General features: G+C 45.9%; 1 protein-coding gene across 2 annotated transcripts in view; it reads left to right on the top strand.

Annotated features, from left to right (window-relative positions):
* Positions 1 to 23,797, top strand: part of KDM4B (lysine demethylase 4B) — a 609,325-nt gene that overhangs the window by 315,563 nt on the left and 269,965 nt on the right. For both annotated transcript variants that reach the window (XM_040322534.1, XM_040322533.1), the window contains exon 11: positions 19,523 to 19,755. In XM_040322534.1, coding sequence (XP_040178468.1) covers positions 19,523 to 19,755 — 233 coding nt within the window. The remainder of the gene's footprint in view (positions 1 to 19,522; positions 19,756 to 23,797) is intronic.

Below are 23,797 nucleotides of genomic sequence, written 5' to 3'. Positions count from 1 at the left end.
GAGGGGGATGGATGAATGGTGCTGCGCGTGGGTGGGGGATGCGTTGTGGAGGGGGATAGATGGATAGTGCTGGCGGTGGATGCGTTGTGGAGGGGGATGGATTGCTGATGCTGGCCGTGGGTGGGGGATGCGTTGTGGAGGGGGATAGATGGATGGTTCTGGGCGATGCGTTGTGGAGGAGGATGGATGGTGCTGGCTGTGGGTGGGGGATGCGTTGTGGAGGGGGATAGATGAATGGTGCTGGCCGTGGGTGGGGGATGCGTTGTGGAGAGGGATAGATGGATGGTGCTGGCCGTGGGTGGGGGAGGCATTGTGGAGGGGGATAGACGGATGGTGCTGGCCGTGGGTGGGGGATGCATTGTGGAGGGTGATAGATGGATGGTGCTGGCCGTGGGTGGGGGATGCGTTGTGGAGGGTGATAGATGGATGGTGCTGGCCGTGGGTGGGGGACACGTTGTGGAGTGGGATGGCAGGATGTTGCTGGCCGTGGGTGAGGGATGCGTTGTGTAGGGGGAGCGATGGATGGTGCTGGCTGTGGATGCGTTGTGGAGAGGGATGGATGGATGATGCTGGCCGTGGGTGGGGGATACGTTGTGGAGGGGGGGTGGATGGATGGTGCTGGCCGTGGGTGGGGGATGCATTGTGGAGGGGGTGGATGGATGGAGCTGGCCGTGGGTGGGGGACGCATTGTGGAGGGGAGTGGATGGAGGGGGGGTGGATAATAGGAGCTGGCCGTGGGTGGGGGATGTGTTGTGGAGGGGATGGATGGAGCTGGCTGTGGGTGATGCGTTGTGGAGGGGGTTGGATGGATGAAGCTGGCCGTGGGTGGGGGTGCTTTGTGGAGATGGATGGATGGCGCTGGCCATGGGTAGGGGATGCCTTGTGGAGGGGGGTGGATGGATGGAGCTGGCAGTGGGTGGGGGAATGCATTGTGGAGGGGGGTGGATGGATGGAGCTGGCCGTGGGTGGGGGATGCATTGTGGAGGGGGGGTGGATGGATGTAGCTGGCTGTGGTTGGCGGATGCATTGTGGAGGGGGGGTGGATGGATGGAGCTGGCCGTGGTTGGGGGATGCATTGTGGAGGGGGGTGGATTGTGCTGGGTGGGGGGGATGCATTGTGGAGGGGGATGAAGATGATTGAGTTGCATTGTGAAAATGCATGAGAGTTACATTGTGAAGAGGCTCAAATCCACCCAGTCATCCTTATCCATTTTCACAATTCAACTCAATGCCAGCTTGTTAGTCCCAGCAAGGTGTCCCATTAAAGGAGATTAAATAAAGTCTGCAGGCGGGCACAGCAGCACACATGACATTTTTGACTTACCCTCAATGCAGGGAAGGAAGGGGAGGTAGTGCTGGCCACGATCACCTGCTGGAGGGGGGGGGGGTTACTAGTCAGACAGGCGGCAATGGCGGCGGCGGCTCGGGCTTGTGACATGTTTGATGCTTCCTTCTTCTGCTACAGCCCACCAAGGTAGGGGGGCGGGGCTGGGTGGTGCTAGGGGCCGGCGCTCAGGCTATCAGCAGCGTGGCTAAAGGATTAATTTCTCGTGCTGCTGTAGGTGGAGCAGGGTTTAGTGTGGCAGCCGAAAATCGGCCTAATTTTCACAATAATCGGCCGACGACGATTTATTAAAAACTGCCAAATATCGGTCGACCTCTAATTAAGGACAGTGTACTGTATGTTAGGAACAGGTAACCACCCCTGTTGCTCTCCTAATAATTTAAAAGCTTCTTGCTAATATGCATTTTCAGTGATTGACAATGCTGTTCCAGAAGCATACTGTATATTGCTCTTGCAAGTGCTTGGTCAATTTTCTCCTGATATTCAGGTGTCGTGTCTTGAAATTAAGGTATTGTGTATTTTTGTGAAAGCAACAGCTTGCAACACTCCCTGACTTTAAAAATATTGCTGGTGAAGAAACACTTTGTAATGATCCAGAAGCAGCAGAGTGTTTTTGCAATGACAAATCTAGAGGGAAAAGCTACTTGCACTTTCATTATGATTACCATGGTTTAAATCTAAAAAAGTCGTTTTAAAAAAAAAAAAAAAATTTAGTGCACCTCTGCATGCAATGATCTGTTTTGTCATCATTTGGAAAAATATATTTATTCTTGCAATATGCAGCTTTGCTCTCTGCAGAAATTTCACTGTGAAAATGTTTCCAAACTCAAGTTGTTGGGCTCACCATTTTACTCAGAGGAGGAAATGAAAAAAAATAAATAAAAATGTACTGACCAAAAAAAAACAAATGTTGCTGTTCCTGTTCCTTTACACATGCATACTGATAACTATAAAAATAAACCATTCAACATCCAATACTTCCTTACTGTTCCAATAGATGTACTAATAGTAAAGAATCTGGGTGACTCTACCCATGTGGAAGAAAAATATATTTTAAATATATTTAAAACAAAAACATTCTTAATATATTTTTCTCAAATATATTGCCATATATTCGAAATGCTACAATTTTGGCCAGATTCAATATATTTCAAAAATATATGTCAATATATTTGTGAATATATTGTGAAATATGTTGCAAATATATTCATAAATATATGTTAAATGTACTTCTGAATGCATTTAGCAATATATTTATGCAACCATAAATATATTGCAATGTGCATTTTGAAATGCATTGTGAATATATTCAGAAATACATTTCACATATATTTCTGAATATACTCACAATGCATTCCAAAATGCACTTTGAAATATATTTATAGCTGCAAAAATATATTGCTAAATGCATTTAGAAGTACATTTCACATATATTTCTGAATATACTCACAATGCATTCCAAAATGCACTTTGCAATATATTTATGGCTGCAAAAATATATAGCTAAATGCATTCAGAATTACATTTAACATATATTTATGAATATATTTGCAACATATTTCACCATGCATTCCAAAATATATGCACACATATATATTGAAATATATTTTTGAAATATATTGAATCTGGCCAAAATTGTAGCATTTCAAATATATGGCAATATATTTGGGAAAAATATATTAAGAATGTTTTTTTTAAATATATTTTAAATATAAATGTACTTCTGAATGCAAAATACATTCCTATTACATTTTGAAATGCTGTGTATTTATATATTGTATTTTATATATTGTAGGCCTATAAAACCAGCAAACATTTGGAAAAAAAACAATAACACAGTACAATACACACAACTTTATTCTCATGTAAATATACAAAAACTACAACACAGGGAATAGAAAGTGGTGTTAACTGTGGTAAATGACATTAATGACATAACAGTTTATTTGTGGTATTCTGATGAGGTTCCTGATGTTTCCCTTCAGGTGATATTTCAACGCCGCAATTTTTCTCGTAACAGCGTCACTGATCACACCTTATGAAGTCCCAGGAAACTTTGTCAAAGTAGCAGCTTTAAAAAGTAAATGGAAAATATTAGACTTATTAGATTTTCCCTGTGAATCAAAAGCCATATAAGACCCTTTTCACACTGCAGCGCTGCTAAAGCTCCGGCCGTTTTTGCAGTGTTTTTGTAGCACTTTTTAGGCGTTTTTTTTTTTAAAAGGGAAAAAGTCCAGTTTTTAATGTGCTTTTAAGGTGCTTTGGAAGTGCTGCCCATTAATTTCAACAGGCAGGTGCGTTTTAGGAGCGCTATTTATAGCGCTCCCAACCCGCCCCAGATGCTGCTTGCAGGACTTTTTCTTATGTACTCTGCAAGCGCACCGCCCCCCAGTGTGAAAGTACTCATTGCACTGAAAGGGATGCAGTTTCATGAGCTTTTTAGAGGCCATTTCTAGCGCTAAAATGCCTGAAAACGGCCTCAGTGTGAAAGGGGTCTAATAGATGCCGCTGAGTAAATAAAACTAACAAAATTAATCATGTATAAAAACATCAAAATATTGTAGACTTTTCAAAAATCAGTATAAAAATCAACATCTTGCCTACAACTTGTCTTATTAGTTCAGACTACTACCAGACTGAGCAAGATATCTCATTTTGACACAACAGTCAAATTGGCTTACAGTCTACATGTCAAAGCTGATGTTTTCATAGGGTCTAGCTATCCATTCGATATTGATCACTATATAGGGAATATTACACAGGTCAGAACAGGTAGCACGGGATAACAGACTTCTTCTCCAGAATCTACTGACCAGACTATATGATTTAATATGAATAATTTTAAGGTTAAAAAAGATAAACAAAATTTGTCAGACAAATTTACCCTCTTACCTTCTGTCAGTTAAGGCCTGATAGGACAAACAATCATATACTGCAGGGCTCAAAATTTCAAGCCCTGAGCTACGAGCCAGGCCTCAAGAGTTACTCGCCACCAGTTGCCCCACCTAATCCATACAATTCCCCGCACCAAATTGTGCCTCTAAACATGCCTTTATAGATTGTCTCATGGAATGACACTGTTGAATGTTTTATGCAGAATCAAGTTACACAATTAAATATTACCAACTACAACTTTAACAAAATGGGACAGGGCATTGGGGCAGACCAGAGGGACAGGGCACTGGGGCAGACCAGAGGGACAGGGCACTGGGGACAGACCAGAGGGACAGGGCACTGGGGACAGACCAGAGGGACAGGGCACTGGGGAGAAGACCAGAGGGACATGGCACTGGGGAGAAGACCAGAGGGACATGGCACTGGGGAGAAGACCAGAGGGACATGGCACTGGGGAGAAGACCAGAGGGACAGGGCACTGGGGAGAAGACCAGAGGGACAGGGCACTGGGGAGAAGACCAGAGGGACAGGGCACTGGGGAGAAGACCAGAGGGACAGGGCACTGGGGAGAAGACCAGAGGGACAGGGCACTGGGGAGAAGACCAGAGGGACAGGGCACTGGGGAGAAGACCAGAGGGACAGGGCACTGGGGAGAAGACCAGAGGGACAGGGCACTGGGGGGGGGGAAGACCAGAGGGACAGGGCACTGGGGGGGGGGGAAGACCAGAGGGACAGGGCACTGGGGAGAAGACCAGAGGGACAGGGCACTGGGGGAAGACCAGAGGCACATGGCACTGGGCACATACCAGAGGGACAGGGAACTGGGGGAAGACTAGAGGGACAGGGAACTGGGGGAAGACTAGAGGGACAGGGAACTGGGGGAAGACTAGAGGGACAGGGAACTGGGGGAAGACCAGAGGGACAGGGAACTGGGGGAAGACCAGAGGGACAGGGCACTGGGGGAAGACCAGAGGGACAGGGCACTGGGGGAAGACCAGAGGGACAGGGCACTGGGGGAAGACCAGAGGGACAGGGCACTGGGGGAAGATGAGAGGGACAAGGGCACTGGGGTAGATGAGAGGGACAGGGCACTGGGGTAGATGAGAGGGACAGGGCACTGGGGTAGATGAGAGGGACAGGGCACTGGGGTAGATGAGAGGGACAGGGCACTGGGCACTGGGGTAGATGAGAGGGACAGGGCACTGGGGTAGATGAGAGGGACAGGGCACTGGGGTAGATGAGAGGGCAGGGCACTGGGATAGATGAGAGGGACAGGGCACTAGAACAGGGTCTCTTCCCCATTCTCTTGCTGTCTCCTCTGCAACTCCTATCCATCCTCCTCTCTCTCTCCTATCCATTTCATCATAAGGAGCCCCTGTGTGCGGCTCCACGCTTGCATGTCCCCACTTCCCCCTTTTATTCAGGCTGGCAGTGAGGAGAGGAGCTGCAGCACAGCGGGAGGGAGTACAATCCAGCGCCAAGATCCACAGCACAGCGCACACTGACACCGCACAGCACACATTGAGACCAGTCTGCTCGCAGTGCTCAGGCTGAACTGCTGGGCACTTGCATATAGAGCACAAGGAGAAGAAAACTGCACAAACTGGACGGCTTCTGCTCTCATGTCAGGGCAACCTTCAGTTAGCACTGCCTACCTGGGGGACCCAGAGTGGTAATCATCGCAATCCTCACTCATTACTTCCTGCTCTCAGTCTCCAGCTACATTGGTCGGGGGGCGGGCTCAGAGAGGTCATACTGTCAGGTCCCATGAATTGTAAGGAGAGCACTTGTGTACTGCTCTGTCTTTCCTCTTCTGCCGCCAATCGCAGGGGGGGTCTAAGTGTAGGCACAGATTGGACTGTTGGTCATGCAGCCCTGTCATCACTCGCCCCCAGCTTTAACCCACTTGCCAAATGCGAGCAGGCGAGTGGAAATTTTGAGGGCTGATATACTGTATCCCAACAATCACCCAACTGTAGGCAATCTAACTTGACCATATCCCCTGCAGTGCACCCTATTGGCAGAAATACATATTTATCTTGTTTGAGAACTACAACGAGAAGTAGTGTTACTTGAATTGTTCTCCAGGATTTGCTTGTCTTAAGAGAAGTACCAATAATTCAAGACTTTTTTTTTTGTTTCAATCATTTATTGTAACGAGAGATAAACAATACAAAGGATACAAGGCATGAATAGTAAGTTGAAGATACGCAGTTTAGCGGACGCAGCCGCCACGTAACTTCAAGCAGAGTAACAATAAACCGAGGAAATCGTAAGGTATAACAATGGTAAATAACTTGGTATGAAGGTTGCCCACGTAGGCTAAGAGGAAACATGGGTAGCTTAAAGAAACCGTCACGAAGGCGTGTAGTCACCCCTAGGCAATAAAGACATAAAAGATAAAGTTTGGGCGACGTCTAATGAAAGAAAATGGGGAGATTATATCAAAAGATAGGTGTGAGGGAGCCTAGTCGAATGGGCAGGGGGAGCACCATAGGGTTAGTGCAGAGTCAGTTCTAGAGGGTCCATGGCACAATTGACATGCCGAAACCTAGTAAGCTATCAAACGGGAGAGGGCGGAGCGCTAATAACAGAAGAGGGGGGGGAGGGGATCCAGAATGTTATGGTATGACACGTGTGGCACCACAGCTCTCGGACATCCACTAAGATAAAATCTGCTTGTATTCGTCAGTCGAGGTATAGTGTATCCAGCAGGCCCACGATCTTGTGTAACGAGATGTTGAGTCATGAGCCTGGTGTATCAGGTTTTCCATGTCCGACATTTGATTTATGCGTCTGAACCAGTCGGCCACAGTCGGAGGTTCAAAGTTTTGCTGCATTAATTAAATGCATCGCCAGAGATCGGAAATATACCCTGGGGGGCATGTTGGAGTGGTGGAGAAGAAACTGCACCGGCAGAAAATCTAGACTATAGGTCGTTACGGAGTTGGTGATGCGATGGACTTCCGTCCAAAATGGTTGTAGTTTAGGGCACGACCACCAAATGTGTAGTAAGGAGCCCAGTTCTGCGCCACATCTCCAACATAAGGGGGAAACGGAGGGGTAGATGGCGTGCAGTCTCTGGGGAGATTTGTACCATCTCGCGAAAATCTTAAAGGCATTCTCTTGAGTGTGCACGTTAACCGTCCCTTTATGAAAGCAGGAGTACATAGCTTCCCAGTCATGGTCTGTAAGGTCTATTGAAAGGTCCGCCTCCCATTTCCTACTGGCCCAGTTCTCTTTAGGTTTGCAATCAGGGAACAATAAGGCATAAGTGGAAGAGACAAGATGGATTAAAGGGTCAAGACTCGAGCATAAAGTTTCGAAGGGGGTAAGCTGGCGGGACCAGGCCGATTTTGGGCGTGGGTTGTCGAAAAAGTGTCTGAGTTAGACATACGTCCAAAACAGGAACATTTGGTTCCTCATCTTGGAAGTAAGCGTTTCGTAGGGGAGGAGACGTCCGTTATCGAAGAAGTGTTGTGCGCGCATTTGGGCGTGTGGCCAGGCCTCTGACAAGAGTGAAGGAGCGAGACCTGGAGTGAAATCTAGGTTACCCTTGAGCGGGGTCATAGGGCCCAGCAAAGAGGAGATCTGGTATTTAGAGCAAGCCGTTCTAAAGGTTGTCCGTATCGGAGAAATAAGAGGGTGAGCATGGTAGGAAGCGGGAATACTGTTTTTCGAGATCCACAGGGTAAGGGCCAATGGGACAGACGAAAATGAATGTTCCAGTCGTACCCAGTCTTTAGAGGTGAGGTGGACATTCCAGTCAATAATTCTAGAGAGGTGACACGCTGGTACTTCAGTAGATCTGGGAGACCCAGACCCCCTTTCAGCTTAGGGATGGTGAGCTTGTCAAAGCTTATCTGAGGCCATTTCATATAAAGTTCGTACACGCCCGTCGATATGCCGAAAAAAAGGCCGGTGGGAGCTTAATCGGGATAGTTTAGAACAGATAGAGCAGGCGCGGCAGGATGTTCATCTTAACCGCTGCTGCTCTACCGAACCAGGAAAAGAGGCCAGTAGACCAGCTTTTAAGATCTTTTTGAATGGTTTGTAGCAATGGGAGGTAGTTGGCCGAATACAGGTTCGAAAGAGAGGCAGGGATCTGGATTCCCAAGTAGGTAAGCGAGCTAGTGCTCCACTTAAACGGAAAGTTAGCCTGACACTGTGCACAAACGTCAGGGGGGAGAGTGACATTGAGAGCATTGACTTTGAAAATTTTATTTTCAGGTTCGTCAAGTAGTTGAAGGTCTTAAGGTCTGCTAATAAGTTAGGTATAGTCGTTATAGGCGTGGTCAGGAAAAGGAGAATGTCATCAGCAAAGGCCGCCACTTTATGGGTGCGGCGGTCAACGTCGATCCCTCGTATGTCTGGGTTGGCCCTAATGCGCCGCAATAGCGGTTCTAGCGTAAGGACAAAGATGAGCGGGGAAAGAGGACAACCCTGCCGGATTCCATTCGTGATAGAGAAGGCATCCGATAGGTGGCCGTTAACCCGGACCTTAGCAGTAGGATTGGCATAAAGCGCAGAAATGAAGTGAAGCATACGCTGAGGGAGGCCCAAAAAGGCCAACATCTCCGTCATGTAATCCCAAGCCACCCTATCGAATGCCTTCTCCGCATCGAGGCATAGAAAAAATCCAGCTTGTCGAGTTGTCGTTAGCCAGTGGTGCACAGAGATAGCCTTAAGGGTAATATCCCTTGCCTCCCTGCCAGGGATGAAGCCAACCTGGTCTAGGCCAATCAGTCGAGGTAAGAGGGGAAGAAGTCGATTAGCTAGCATCTTGGCGAACCATTTAAGGTCTACGTTTAGAAGCGAAATGGGCCTATAGTTTGTCACCGAAGAGGGGTCCTTACCCAGTTTTGGGATAACCGTTATATGAGCCGTCAGTAGGTCTCGGGGAGGTGTGGTGGGAGAGGCAAAAGAGCTAAAGGCCGTGATAAAAAAAGGGGATGAGAATGTGGGCATATGATTTGTAATATCCTGCTGTTATACCATCCGGGCCCTGGTTTTTCCCCGGTTTCATTTGTTTGAGCGCTGCAGTGGCTTCAACTGCGGTAAGAGGGGAGTCTAGTTCACTGGCCACTGTGTCTGAAATAGACGCGGGGCAATATTCCGTCAGGAAGTCTGTTATGGCTTTTTTTCTGGAAAGTGAGTCAGAGGGTGAGTCCGCTGGGTGGAGGTTGTAAAGTTTTGTATAGTAAGCTACAAACTGATTAGCTATGTCAGGTGATGAGGAAATCTTTTGTCCCCTAGAGTCAGTTAGAGAGTGGACCATTGTGGAGGCTTTCTTGGCCTGTAATGCTCTGGCCAGTAGTCACCCCGCTTTATTGCCAAACTCATAAAAGACTCATCGGGAAAGAACATATTTACGTTTAATCTGCTTGCCCAATAGTTCCAGAAGTTCGGATCTGGCCTGTTGAAGGGGTTGTAAGGCAGTCAGTGCCAAGGAGCGTTTATGTGCCCTTTCCAACCGATGGACACGTGTGGTGAGATCCGAGAAGTGTTTACGTTGCTCTCGTTTACGCTTGGATGCTGCAGCCATGAGGACTCCCCGGATTACGCATTTGTGCGCTTCCCACACCGTAATGGGAGCGGTGTCCGTCGACACGTTTTCGTCAAAATATTGTTTAAGGCGTAACTCGACTTCATTCGCAATCGCAGGTACAGTGAGCAGGGAGGGGTCCAGCCTCCAAGAGTAGGTAGAGGAGTGTCGTTCGGGAAGCGCCAATGTCATGGAGATGGGGTGGTGGTCGGAAAGGAACATTGGGTCAATGGATGTGTGGTCTAAAACAGGGAGGTCACTCTGTGATAAAAAAAAATAATCAATCCTGGAGTATTTGTTGTGGGGGGCTGAGAAGAATGTAAAATCCCTCCCCATAGGATTTAGTGTACGCCAGGTGTCGTGAAGCAGTAGGGTTTGGAGATGCGACTTGATAGATTTAAGGGCGGCTTAGGTGAGAGACGATGTTCTCGTGGATGTGTCATACAGCGGATCGAGGGGGACGTTGAAGTCGCCTCCTAGGATGAGCATGCCCTCCTTGAAGGCAGAGAGGGACTCCGTTATTTTGCGGAAGAAAGAGACTTGGTGGGAGTTCGGGGCATAAACGTTGGCCAATGTTATAGTGCGTCCCAGGAGCGAACCCTTAAGAAATATATATCTTCCTTCTTCGTCAGACGATGTGTCAAGAAGTTGAAAGGGGCATTTCTTAGCTATAAGTATAGATACTCCTTTGGATTTGGAAGTCGGGGAAGTGGCATGGTACACCGTAGGGTAATAGTAATTTTGCAGTTTTGGTATCGCGTCGGAACGAAAGTGTGTTTCTTGGATAAAAACTATTAGGTAGAGTTAGGCCGGCGTATCAGTAGATACGCCGACCTAACTCAGAATCTGCGCCAACCTATGTTTAAGTGTATTCTCAAAACAGAGATACACTTAAACATATCTAAGATACGACGGCTTGCGCCTTCCTATCTTAGGTTGCAATATTTTGGCTGGCCGCTAGGTGGCGCTTCCATTGCGGCGGCGTAGAATATGTAAATCAGTAGATACGCCTATTCACGAACGTACGCCCTAGCTGCCCCCTAGGTGGCGTAGACAATGTTAAAGTATAGCCGCTGTTCCCGCTTCGAAATTCGAACATTTTACGTCGTTTGCGCAAGTCGCCCGTGAATAGGGATTTACATCGTTTACGTCCACGTCGAAATCAATAGGCCCGTGCGGCGGACTTGGCCGCAATGCACACTGGGAAATGTAGGCACCCGGCGCATGCGCAGTTAATAAAAAACGTCAATCACGTCAGGTCAAGCCTCATTACCATAAAACACGCCCCCTCAGACAAATTTGAATTAGGCGCCCTTACGCCCACCCGCTTTAGGCTACGCCGCCGTAACTTAGCAGGCAAGTACTTTGAGAATCAAGTACTTGCCTCGCTAACTTACGGCGGCGTAGCCTAAACACGCTAAGCTACGCCGCCGCAAAGTTGCGGCAATCTCTCTGAATCTACCTATATGTCCGCTCCGTTGCGGTGCGCAGCATGGAGAAGGTGTGAGCAGCGTTCAGGGACATTTAAACCCCTGGCGTTGAGGGAAATAATCTTAATAGGGGTCTTGTCGGTCGGCCCTCGAGCAGGAGACATTAGTGCGAGAGGGGGGGTTGCTGGGCTACACTCAAAATGAGGTCCGAGAGCTGTGGCGGGATCAAAGGCCGGGGAGGGGCTGCGGGTGTTGGGACAGATCAGTAAAATGCGAGGAGGGGAATTGGGAAACTACGGGAGTGAAGAGGGGGGCAACCGCGTGGCCAAGTAGAGGCGCGGAACAAGGAACGTCTGATAAGGCCCGGAGACAGGTGAGGAGCCCCTCACCAGTCTAGGGAAGTACTAATCCGCGCAAGTGGAGTTACCGGAGGATGTCAGTGGCGTGAAAAATTGATAAGATGTGTCAGAGGGAGAATCAGGATAAGGACCACTGTGTGGGAGTTGACTCGTCCGGAAAGAAGAGAAAAAAAAGTGAGGTGTGTGTGGACAGACCAGTGGCCATACTAACACGAGCAGGGTATGTTTAGTGCGTGGAGACCGAAATATCTAATGGGATGGGTGACAGTGCGGTAGAGGGTGTAACATATGTGTAAAAGATCTGTCCTACATGACATGGAACTGGAGTTCCGAAACAAAAGGGATTCAGAGCTACATGCTGAGGAGCGTATTGGCAAGTACTTGTTCAATTGCAACAGGCAACAACAAATGTGAAAGGTTAAGGCAGAACAGAAGCTCATATCAATAATACATTTTAGCTATCCTGCAGTAGATAACAGTTCGACCAAACCTGAAAGCATGCATGACATCAAGACTCCCAGGCAGACAGAAAAAAAGAGGGGGGGGGGGAGCTGAGAAGAGAAGGAGGGCTGGGGGGGAGGGAGGAAGAGGGATGGGGGAAGAAAGGGGGAGGGAGGCTGGGAACGGGTGGGACAAAGAAGGAGAGAGAAAGAAGGGGGGCACCAGTGAGGAGGGTGCAAGGTGCAAAGGCAGGGGAGAATAAAAAGTACCTGGGGGAGATAAATAGGGAGGACAGCTACATCCCGGTCTGGAGGAGATGAGATAGATAGGGTGTCCTGTGGCATCCCCCTAGAATCCCATGAACCCAACGTGCGGGAGGTATAACAGGAGCAAAATCAAATGGGCCACGTCTGGAGAAGAGTCCATCATATAAACAAAGGGACCAGGAGATAATTGGGTCCGTGCCTTATTGACACACATACGTGCAGGGAAACAGTACGGAAAGGGGGCGGGGGGCTGCAATGCGACAGCCCGGCGTAAGGGGGACAGTGGTAGCGAGAGTCCGTCTCTCAGAGCGGCATCCCAGCCCCCAGAGCAGTACTGGGCAGGGTTAAACACCCGTGCGGGACAACAATCAGACCGGGAATCGGGCACAGGGCGGCTGGACTGTCCGAGGAGACAGGGGGGATGGAGAAGGGCAGTACAGAGAGAGATAAGAGAGGACATATAACCGCAAAGATACTGCAGACAGATGGTAGAGAAATGCAATCACAGAAAATGTAAAAATAAATACTGTGCATAATGAATACACAACAATACCCATTCCGGAGTAATCATCTGATGTAGCAATCCAAAATAATAATTATAATAATATTAACATTAAAGGAAGGAACAAAAAAAGGGGGACCAGAGGGGGGTTGCATGGGATAAGATCCGGGTCGTAGCATAGGCCAGCAAGGCATATAACACAGGGCGCAAAGTTCCTCTCGTCCTGTCGAAGCTTGGGGGTCCGTTGGTGAGTAGGAGAGGCATGTGTTCGGAGAGGGACACCACAGCGGTCCTGGAGATTAGCTGGCAGAACATGGGAGCAGGGATGCCCGCTCAATCCAAAACAGCAGACCGGGTCGTATGGGGGCAAAGGAATGTAGGGACAGCAGCGGTCAGGGCGGCATGCAGCAAAGGGTAGAAGGCACCAGCATAGTTAGTGAAAACAGCGAGGCATAGCACTGAGCCCCAATGGCAGCGAGGAGAGGGGGAGAGGCAAGCTGTCAGAGCAGAGATGGAGTCACGGGCAGTCAACCCGTGGCAGCCGCAGGACGCTGACACCCGATCTGGTGTAACACATAGCGGCAGGGATGGTCATGCAGAAGGTGGAGTAAGGCTTAAGAGTCAAGCGGTGGGAAGCAAGGCAAGGACTAAGAGGGGAGAAAAAGTAAAGGACAAGGCACTTATCTGATAGTCCTGGGAGTCTCATGGCGATGCGGATTCAGTAGTCACGGCGAGTTCTTCGGGCTTGCGGCGCTGTCTGCGGGCTGGAGGGAAGATGCCTGGATGGTGAGGCTGGGGCCTGTCGTGGGAGAGACTGTGAGCGGCGTCTACGATAGCGGGTCGCCTGGGCATCCATCGGTTCCTCTGCAGGCGGGCGGCGGTACAGGTTCGGTCCATCGAATTCGGCGTACCATTGTGGCAGTTCCACGTAGGGGACATCCAGCAGTCTGCAGAATTCCTGCAGGTCTTCAGGAACTCTCACGTGCCTTTGGATATCCCGAAGCTGCATCGTGTGAGTAGTCAGTTTTCGATCAACTTTCCTTAGGATCGTGCGGTGGTCTGTGGTTGAGACCTCCACGTCCTGCAACCTGGTCGTTATAGAGCGGATCTCGTGCCGAAGGTCAGTAATGGCGGCGGACAGTGTGCTCTTAATGTCTGCGGCGACCGCATGTAGGCCGGTTAGACTCAGTTGCTGAGGGGTCGGTGGAGCCGCCATATTTTGCGGGGGAGAAGAGGTGGCCGTAGGCGTGAGGAGAATCCCCTCAGAAGCATGAGGGAGAGATGAGGCGGGAGGTTGCGCCGCCATGTTGGATCTTTGTGCTCGGAAAATGTCCGGGATCTGCTGGGTCAGTCCACCGCCGATGTCTCTCGGGGAACGCGATCGGGAGGCAGAAGAGTGTCGGGAGGATATTCCCATGATGTGGTAGGCAGGAAAAGGCGTTGGTCTCCTGAAATTGCCGGTGTATGGCCGTGGTCTGTCAGAGCTCCTGATCTAAGCGGCCATCTTCTTCCACGGCTAGCCACGCCCCAATAATTCAAGATTTACATAGTCTCAGATATCTTTTATTAATGTTAAAATACCATGTCGTAGATATGCTATCATTGTAAAAGAACCTATTCCACACCTTTTGTCTTTCTTTTTTTTTTTTTCTTGCGGAAAAAATGCCTTTGAAAAAAAGAAAAAAAAATGTTAATTTTTTTAAACCAATTTTAAATTTTTTTTTTTTGTTCCAGGCCTTCCCATTTCTAATCTGGATCCTTGAAGTCTCTCCTTTCCGCCAGCAAGCTCTTTTGTCTCCAGTGATTTTGAATTCACTAACAGCCTTGCTCTCTTCAACAGTAGCAGACTGTGGGGTTGATTTACTAAAACTGGAGAGTGCAAAATCTGTTGCATCTCTACATAGAAACCAATCGGCTTCCAGATTTTTCTTTTTGCCAAAGCTTAATTGAACAAACTGAAGTTAGAATCGTATTGGCTACCATGCACAGCTGCACCTGATTTTGCACTCTTCAGTTTTAGTAAATCAACTCCTGTGTCTCTCTGGAACTGGAAGAACACTTGGCAGAACAGCCTTTATGTCAGTGTCCCCATTTGGCTGCAGAGCTCTGGATCCTGGAGACTACTGCTTAGAGACTGAAGTTTCCAGTGTTCAACCCCCCCTCCCCACCAGTATTTTCAGCCGGTGGCCACATCTTGCATACTTGCCCTTGAACCCTCTAAGGGGCCTCCCCTTCACTTTGGGGCAGATGGCTGTGTTCTGAATGCAGTAGGCTTGTTAGTAGTGGTAACAGGGCCACCATCTTTGACCTCTCTGGCTGTCTGATTTTTGAATGTCAAAGCGGTACATTGTTTTGCATGGACATGGTGTTTTTATATTGTAGGCCTGTAATTCTTAAGAATAACTTACTTAAATCTGTCCAAACAAGAGCCTAGTAGACATCCCGGGTATGATAAAGTTTGAAACACGAAATCATAAATTATAATTATAAAAAATAATACATTTTATTCAATAATGTAATCAAATCAAAAACACTGAAATTTGTCCAAACAAGGGTGCATTATTACTAGTCACTATAATACTAGACACTGCATATTGGTTTGGTTAACCTCCCGGGTATGGAACATTTTGAAACCCGTCACTGCACAAAGTCCGACATCACAATCGCGTTTGATGTAGAGGGTTATTTTTTGGATGCCATGAACGTTCTCAAGTTTCCAGGCAGAAAGAGTGGTATATATAATATAAGAGTGCAGGTAGGGCACTGGAAAAAGCACTAGGGACAAAACTGAGGTCAAATGATTTGATACAGTAATGTAATCTACAGATTACAATATATTGTGTGTGCGAGTTTTTTTTTTTTTTACTTTTTTGATTTGCCGTCGGGCTCCGTCCCCATGCATCTTAACGCTTGCAGGACATTGATGCATCAGACGGAGGATCCTTTAGAGGACACAGCGGGAGACATTGCAGGATCCTAGGGACTAGGTAAGTAACTGTACCTGGATACTGCGATGCAATCCTGTGTGTGGCTCGGGGGTTACCGCTATTGGTACTGAATGTTAACCCAGAGCCACACTCTGGATTACTGCTAAGGAGGTTAAGGACACAAAGTGCCTTTTTCCTGGAGTTCTGCATTTTGTTTGTGGGTGGAAAAACATTTTCTAGGGTAGAGAAATGCAAAATTAATTGCTGCTGTTGGTAATACAGTCCTGACCGGCTCATTTTCTCTAAAGTTTAGTCACTCCTGTAAACACAACTATTGCCACGTTAGGAAGGTGGTGCCCAACGCCAACAGTTTCACTGCACACACCTTGGTGTATCTGTGGTCCATGGTTCCATTCTAAACTTGCACTGCATTGCTTACTGGGTTATTTTGATCCTTCAGTCATTCTCCGATCAGTCGTTTTTTGGTATCAAAATCTTGGTGTTGGAGTGTTTGGTTTTTCTCGATTGGTTCACATACCCAGTAAACTAAATGATGACCTTTTATTGATTAAAGTGCTAGACAGTACTTTAAAGGTTAGGTTAGTGTTGGGATTATTTTAAGAGTTTAAGATTTTTATTTTTTTGGGATAGAGTGACCAAGGACCTAGAACCTTTGTAATTTTCTGTCCCAGCATGTCAGGAGATAAGGTTATATTTCCCTAACAGGACCACAAGCAGCAGTAACAATCTGACAGCTAAACTATTGCCTGTAGCTGATAGACCCCATTCACACTGGGAGGTTTTTCAGGCGCTTTAGCGCAAAAAAAAAGCACATGTAAAGCGCCTGAAAGAAGACTTGTCTGCAATCCCAATGTGAAAGCTCGAGTGCTTTAAGAGCCCTTTCACACTGCCAGCACCCGAAAAATGCTGGTAAAGTGCCGCCAAAACTAGCAACGCTTTACTAGCGTTTTTCAAGCGCTAGCTGGGCACTTTTAACCTCCGCTAGTGGCCGAATAAAGGGTTAAGAGCGCCCACAAAGCACCGCTGTCAAGACGCTTTGCAAGGGATCCCCATTGGTTTCAATAGAAAGCGGTGCTTTAGGAGCGGTGTATTCACTGCTCCTAAAGCTCTGTAAAGAAGCTGCTTGCAGGACTTTTTTTGACGCCCTGCCAGCGCAGCACCTCGATCTGAAAGCGCTCGGACTTTCACATTGGGATTGCAGATGAGGCTTCTTTCAGGCGCTTTACAGCCACTTTTGTAACGCTAAAGCGCCTGAAAAGCGCCCCAGTTTGAAAGGGGTCTTACTATAAGCAACCTTTGTAACCTGTTTCAGGCCATTACATTTTTTTTCTTTTTCTTTTTTTCTTTTTTGCAATTTCAGTGCCAGAGCTTATGATTCATCTTGCCTCCTGCACATTCTAATTGTCCAGTGATGCTGCCAATCCTGTGATGGGCCAAAAGAAAAGAGTTGTCAAGAAAAACTTCTCCAAAAACAATTTGTTCTAACTTTAGTCTATCAATTTTATATTAACCAGTTAATGACCACCTTACAGCAGTTTTCCTGTATTCGTGTCACTGGTTCAATAAAAAAAAAGTGTCGGTGTCCAATTTGTCTGCCGCAATATCACAGTCCCACTATAAGTTGCTGATTGCCGCCATTACTAGTAAAAAAAAAAAAAAAAAAGTAAATACAAATTCCATAAATGTATCCCATAGTTTGTAGACGCAATAACTTTTGTGCAAACCAACCAATATACATCTGATGGGATTTATTTTTTTACCAAAAATATGTAGCAGAATACATTTTGTCGGTCGTTTTTTTTTGTATATAGTGCACAAAAAAACAAAAATGGTGATCAAATACCACCAAAAGAAAGCTCTATTTGTGGGAAAAGTTTCTATCTGAGTACAGTGTCACACAACCACGCAATTGTTAAAGTAACGCAATGCATATGGCAATAAATTGCCTGGTCATGAAGAGGGTAAATCTTTCGGAGGTGGTTAATATTATGTATTTTTTTTACTATTGTGTATGTATCCTTGTATATCTGTGGATTACTAGTCGGCGTTCTGCAATGCAATGTGGTCTGATGGGCCGAAGCTTTGTTCACTTAGGGCTTGTTCACACCAAATATGCTGGTACTGCTCTAGGCAGTTGTTCTCTATGCAGTACAATGCTTAAAATGGTTGTAATATTCAGGCATTAAATATGAACACAATATGAATATGAAAGTGTATCCCTCTATAGTGTGTACTTGTCTAAATCCAGAGCTAGAAGTGTAATTTCTGTCTGTTGCCTTGTTTTTCTGCTGTCACTTCTGACCAGTTTCCCTGATACTAAGGCCCCATACACACGGGAGGATTTATCCGCGGATACGGTCCAGCGGACCGCTTCCGCGGATAAATCCTCTCGAGGATTTCAGCAGATTTTAATGCGATGGAGTGTACTCACCATCGCATTGAAATCCGCGCCGAAATCCTCTGGCGATGACGTGTCGCGCCGTCATATAAGGAATTCCACGCATGCGTCGAATCATTACGACGCATGCGGGGGATCCCTTCGGACGGATGGATCCGGTGAGTCTATACAGACCAGCGGATCCATGCGTTGGGATGGATTCCAGCAGATGGATTTGTTTGGCATGTCAGCAAATATTCGATCTGCTGGAATCCATCCCAGGGGAGAAATATCCGCGGAAACAGATCCGCTGGAGTGTACACACCATAGGATCTATCCGCTGAAACCCATTTGCTGGGATTTTTCAGCGGATGGATTCTATCGTGTGTACGGGGCCTAAGAGGGAGCTCCAGAATGCACACATAGAAGGGAGATGTGTTCCTTCCCTACACATTGCTCCCAGCTCTCCTCACTGAACTCTGCAGAGTGTAAATTCAGCTCCCCGGCCCTGCTTTTTGAAGTTCAGACAAGCTGTATTCTGCATTTTGAACGACTAGAGAAAAGAAGACTGCAGATAAACATATGCAACTGATGTAGAGGGAATTGTTTAATCTTTGTGTATCATCTGAGAGTAGTCTCTACATAGGGTATTTGCAAGGGTTTACAACCACTGTATACAAGGAAAATTGCCCTGTTTTCTATTGTGTCAGATAAAGTGGTTGTTAAACAACTCTAACCTGTATACACCATCAGCAATGCCTCCTACCTATTGTAGTATCCACCTCTGTGTGTGACTTATAAAAAAAAAAAATGCTGCAAATACCTAATTTTTCAGCCAAGATTGCGATCGTGCAACTGTCTAGCTTTCTCCTTTTCCTTCTCTGAGAGATGCAGAGGGCGGGACTGAGATTCCTTTTCTAATGTCAGTCTGGAGGGGAGGAGGAGAGAGCTGGCTGGTCATGTGATCGCAAGCTCAGCTCTTAAATTGGGTATTTACAGCATTTATGTTTATAAATCATTCACAAAGAGGCAAACCACTGCAATAGGAGGTAGTGCTGATGGTGTATACATGTTAGTGTTATGAGAGCAGCAGCAGGGGGAGGGGCGGCTCACACACAGACAGAGAGGAGAAGGGGAGGAGGACACAGGAGCAGAGAAGAGCAGATAGCAGGCTGCTGATGACAGTGTTACAGGGGGGGAAATATAACATATAACATGCTTTAAAGGAGCAGGATCCATTTTTTGGGGGGCTGACAAATGCTTTAACACCAACACATTGCCTTTTTGTTTGCTGTAAAAGGCTCCTGCATGCAGTATGTTTTTCAAAGCCACGCAGTATATGACTAAAATATTTCAGAAAGCATGTTTTGGGCTTTCATTTGCACTGAATTATTTTCTATCCCTACTCTTAAAGGCAGTGACTACTCTTTGGACCTCACAGAAGAAGAATTCAAGCCAAGACAGCTTATTCCTACAGTCTATGTTGTACCACGTACAAAGAAGGTTGTGTTTGACAAGTCAAGGATGTCATGCCAGGAAGCTTTTGAACATTTTGCAACAGAAAAAAATAAGTGGGACCCAACAGAACATGACCGAAAACAAGGACAGGCTTCTCTTGATAGTCCAAAGAAACATGGAGTACCTAAGGTTTGCTATAATGCAGATCGTTTTTTTGTTATGCTTTATAAAACTTTCAGTTGGAACTACAACAGTATGTCCAAACTGTCTTTGGGTATAATATATAAAAGGGTAAAAAAAAAAAAAAAATTTGCAATTGTAAATATAAAGTGCCATTACAAACCATTTTTGTCTGATTGGGAATCAATATTTTTGCATATCGGATGTATTCATTGTGGAACATCATGCATACTGCAAGCATATTAGTATTGAATAGTAAATAACCTAAAACATCCCAACCTTTTAGATCTAGATTCAGTTTATTGCAACATATACATAATCATACCATAATACATAAATGACCAATACATTTTTTTGTTTTGCCTAGAACCAGTGGTCTCCAAACTGCGGCCCGGGGGCCGGATGCGGCCCTTTGCTTGATTTTATTTACCCTTGGGGCACTATTTCATTCACTGACACCAACAAAGGGGGACAGTTCTTCTCAATTACAACAACAATGGGGCCCAATAACACCAATGATTGGGGACCATTCCTTCCAATAATACCAACATGGGGCATAATTCCTCCCAATGACACCAACGATGGGGCACAATTCCTCCCAATGGTGCCCAATGACACCAGTGATGGGGCATTGTTTACATCAACTGATGCTGGAACTTTTTCTACTCCTGATGGCCACAGTCCGGCCCTCCTAAAGTTTCAAGGAGAGTAAACTGGCCCTTTGAATAATAAGCGTGGAGACCCCTGGCCTAGAAGTATGCAATCCTTAAAAAGGAAAAACTATACAAACCTGAAATAGGAGTAAAATAAATAGAAAAGCCCACATAAAGAGAACTGTATGACTTAAAAGAAAATCTGTTAGACCTGAAAAGATAGAGATTATTTAACGGGTAACTCCACTTTCGTGGGGGGAAAAAAGAGAAAATAAAGAAAAAATAATATATCACTTACATTTGTGACACTAATCATATTGTAATTGAATGTTATTAAAAATTACCTTCCTTTTCAATCTGCAGCCACTGTAATTTTCTGAGAATGCATTGCAATGTGGCTACATGGAGTTGTTCTGTACACAGTGTGTGCACTGACCACTCCCCAGAAACATAATTTCTGTTTGTGTGACTGGCTCACCAATTTTCCCAGAAGTCTGCCTAAGATACAAGTCAGATTTCAGGCATTCCCTGCAACAAAAATTTCATTTTTGGAGAGATACTTTCAATAGGAGCATGTCTAAAGGGATGCAGGTCCAGCAGATTTCCTCATTCGTGCCCTGCAGCTGCACACCTGACAGTTAATTATGAAACCACTCCCATTAGACCCACTCAGTACAGAGGCACTGACAAACACACATGAATTGCTTCAGAATAACAAAAAGTAAGAATCTGCAACAAAGGTTGTAATCCTTGCAATGTACATGGATCTCCCAGAGGGGAATTTTTTTTCTCAACAGTGAAGTTACGCTTTAAAGAAATTTATGAAAAGTAGCGAAATACAAATTGTGCTTAAAAAAATAATATATATATATATATATATATATATATATATATATATTCAAAACCGATCGACAAACACAAATCACAACATTTATGCTGCATTCATTCATTTTTATTGAACTTACTAGAAATAACCAACACTCTCTCCCTGCTTTCTTTCCTACTTACCTGCAGCCAAATGGAGTGATAGCTATATTTGTCTTCTGTTGTATGGAGACACAGCCTCAGTTTTCTAGCCCTTTATTTCCTTTCTACCCCATACCAGCACATCAGAAAGATTGTCCACTTGCAGGCCACAAGAAACAGAGACCGTACATATCTGAACATCAGAGTGCCTCTTTCATTACGTTTTTACAAATAGGCTTTTTTTGATGCTCTTAATTTTACCCTAGCTTGTGATCTTCGTGGAAGTAAGATCCAGCCAGGGGCACAGCAAGAAAGGGTACAGCAAGAAAGGGTGCAAGAAAGTGTGTTAGTCTTGTGAGGTGAAGAAGGTCTTTTATTAGGCTTCCTACCTGGCATATGTCTTGGCGCAGGGAGCCTAATCTGATCCTGCATGGTGTATGTATGTTATATATATATATATATTAGGGCTGCGGAAATTAACGATTAATTGGTCGATTAATCGTTAATTTCTTTGGTCGATTAAAATTATTTTGATCGAGGACGATCCGCGGAGTGAGCTCCGCGGTCTCGCCCATAGGAAAGGCCGCGGCTTCGGCCTAGCTCCGGAGCCGTGGCCATCTTGGTCCACCCGGCGGCAGCCGAGTAGCGGCGCGCTGACGTCATCATCACCTGCCCGCCTGCTTGTATCTTCTTCCCTTGCGCACGTGTATCCATCAGCTACTGCAGATGGGTCAGGTAAGAAAGGTCAACCATCTGTGTGTGGTAACATCATGGGGCAGATGTATATATTCCTGGAGTATGGGGACAGATGTGTATATTAAAGCATGGGGGCAGATGTGTATATTACAGCATGGGGGCAGATGCTGTAATGTACACATCTGCCCCCATGCTGTAATGTACACATCTGCCCCCATGCTGTAATGTACACATCTGCCCCCATGCTGTAATGTACACATCTGCCCCCATACTGCAAGAATATACACATCTGCCCCCATGCTGTAATGTACACATGGGGGCAGATGTGTATATTCTTGCAGTATGGGAGACAGATGTGTATATTAAAGCATGGGGGCAGATGTGTATATTACAGCATGGGGGCAGATGCTGTAATATACACATCTGCCCCCATACTGCAAGAATATACACATCTGCCCCCATGCTGTAATGTACACATGGGGGCAGATGTGTATATTCTTGCAGTATGGGAGGCAGATGTGTATATTAAAGCATGGGGGCAGATGTGTATATTACAGCATGGGGGCAGATGCTGTAATATACACATCTGCCCCCAAACTGCAAGAATATACACATCTACCCCATGCTGTAATGTACACATCTGCCACACAACTACTTTTAGCTGATCTCCTTGCATTGCAACTCTGCATTAGCCACTGGTAAATGTGGTGGGGGCAGATGTGTATATTCTTGCAGTATGGGGGCAGATGTGTATATTCTTGCAGTATGGGGGCAGATGTGTATATTACAGCATCTGCCCCCATGCTGTAATATACACATCTGCCCCCATGCTGTAATATACACATCTGCCCCCATGCTGTAATGTACACATCTGACCCCATACTGCAAGAATATACACATCTGCCCCCATACTGCAAGAATATACACATCTGCCCCCATACTGCAAGAATATACACATCTGCCCCCATGCTGTAATGTACACATGGGGGCAGATGTGTATATTCTTGCAGTATGGGAGGCAGATGTGTATATTACAGCATGGGGGCAGATGTGTATATTACAGCATGGGGGCAGATGCTGTAATATACACATCTGCCCCCATACTGCAAGAATATACACATCTGCCCCCATACTGCCCCCACCACATTTACCAGTGGCTAATGCAGAGTTACAATGCAAGATCAGCTAAAAGTAGTTGTATCTGTATGTGCGTTAATTAATCGAAATTAGTCGATTAATCGATTAAAAAAAATAAATAAATCGAACATAAAAATTTTAATCAGTCACAGCCCTTTATATATATATATATATATATATATATATATATATATATATATATATATATATATATATATATATATATATATATATATATATATATATATATATATATATATATACCGCATCTGGTGATAAGCTGCATTTTCTTAACTTGCCAAGTGATCTCATTAGAGTTCTGGTTGCTTGTTGCATTTTTCTTCCTTTGTTGTTTCTTGGCCAACTTGGACCAGAACTGTTTATGGAAGGGGACAGGCAGTGCAATAGGGAACTTGAGTTGAGGGCTACCCATTAGCTATTTAAAGCCCAGACTTGTACTAGCTCTATGGCAACATAGACGCTAGCCCAGGAGTTGTTGCCCATTCTCAGACCAGATAGGGTGGTATTAATGTCCACAAATGTTAACAAATTTATTTGTTCCTTGGACATGATAGAATATAATGCTCTTTCTTGTGAAA

This window comes from Rana temporaria, chromosome 1, assembly GCF_905171775.1.
Source record: "Rana temporaria chromosome 1, aRanTem1.1, whole genome shotgun sequence".
In the NCBI taxonomy this organism is placed as follows: Eukaryota; Metazoa; Chordata; class Amphibia; order Anura; family Ranidae; genus Rana; species Rana temporaria.
The sequence above is the reverse complement of the archived record's forward strand: the minus strand, read 5'-3'. Positions and strand labels throughout refer to the sequence as shown.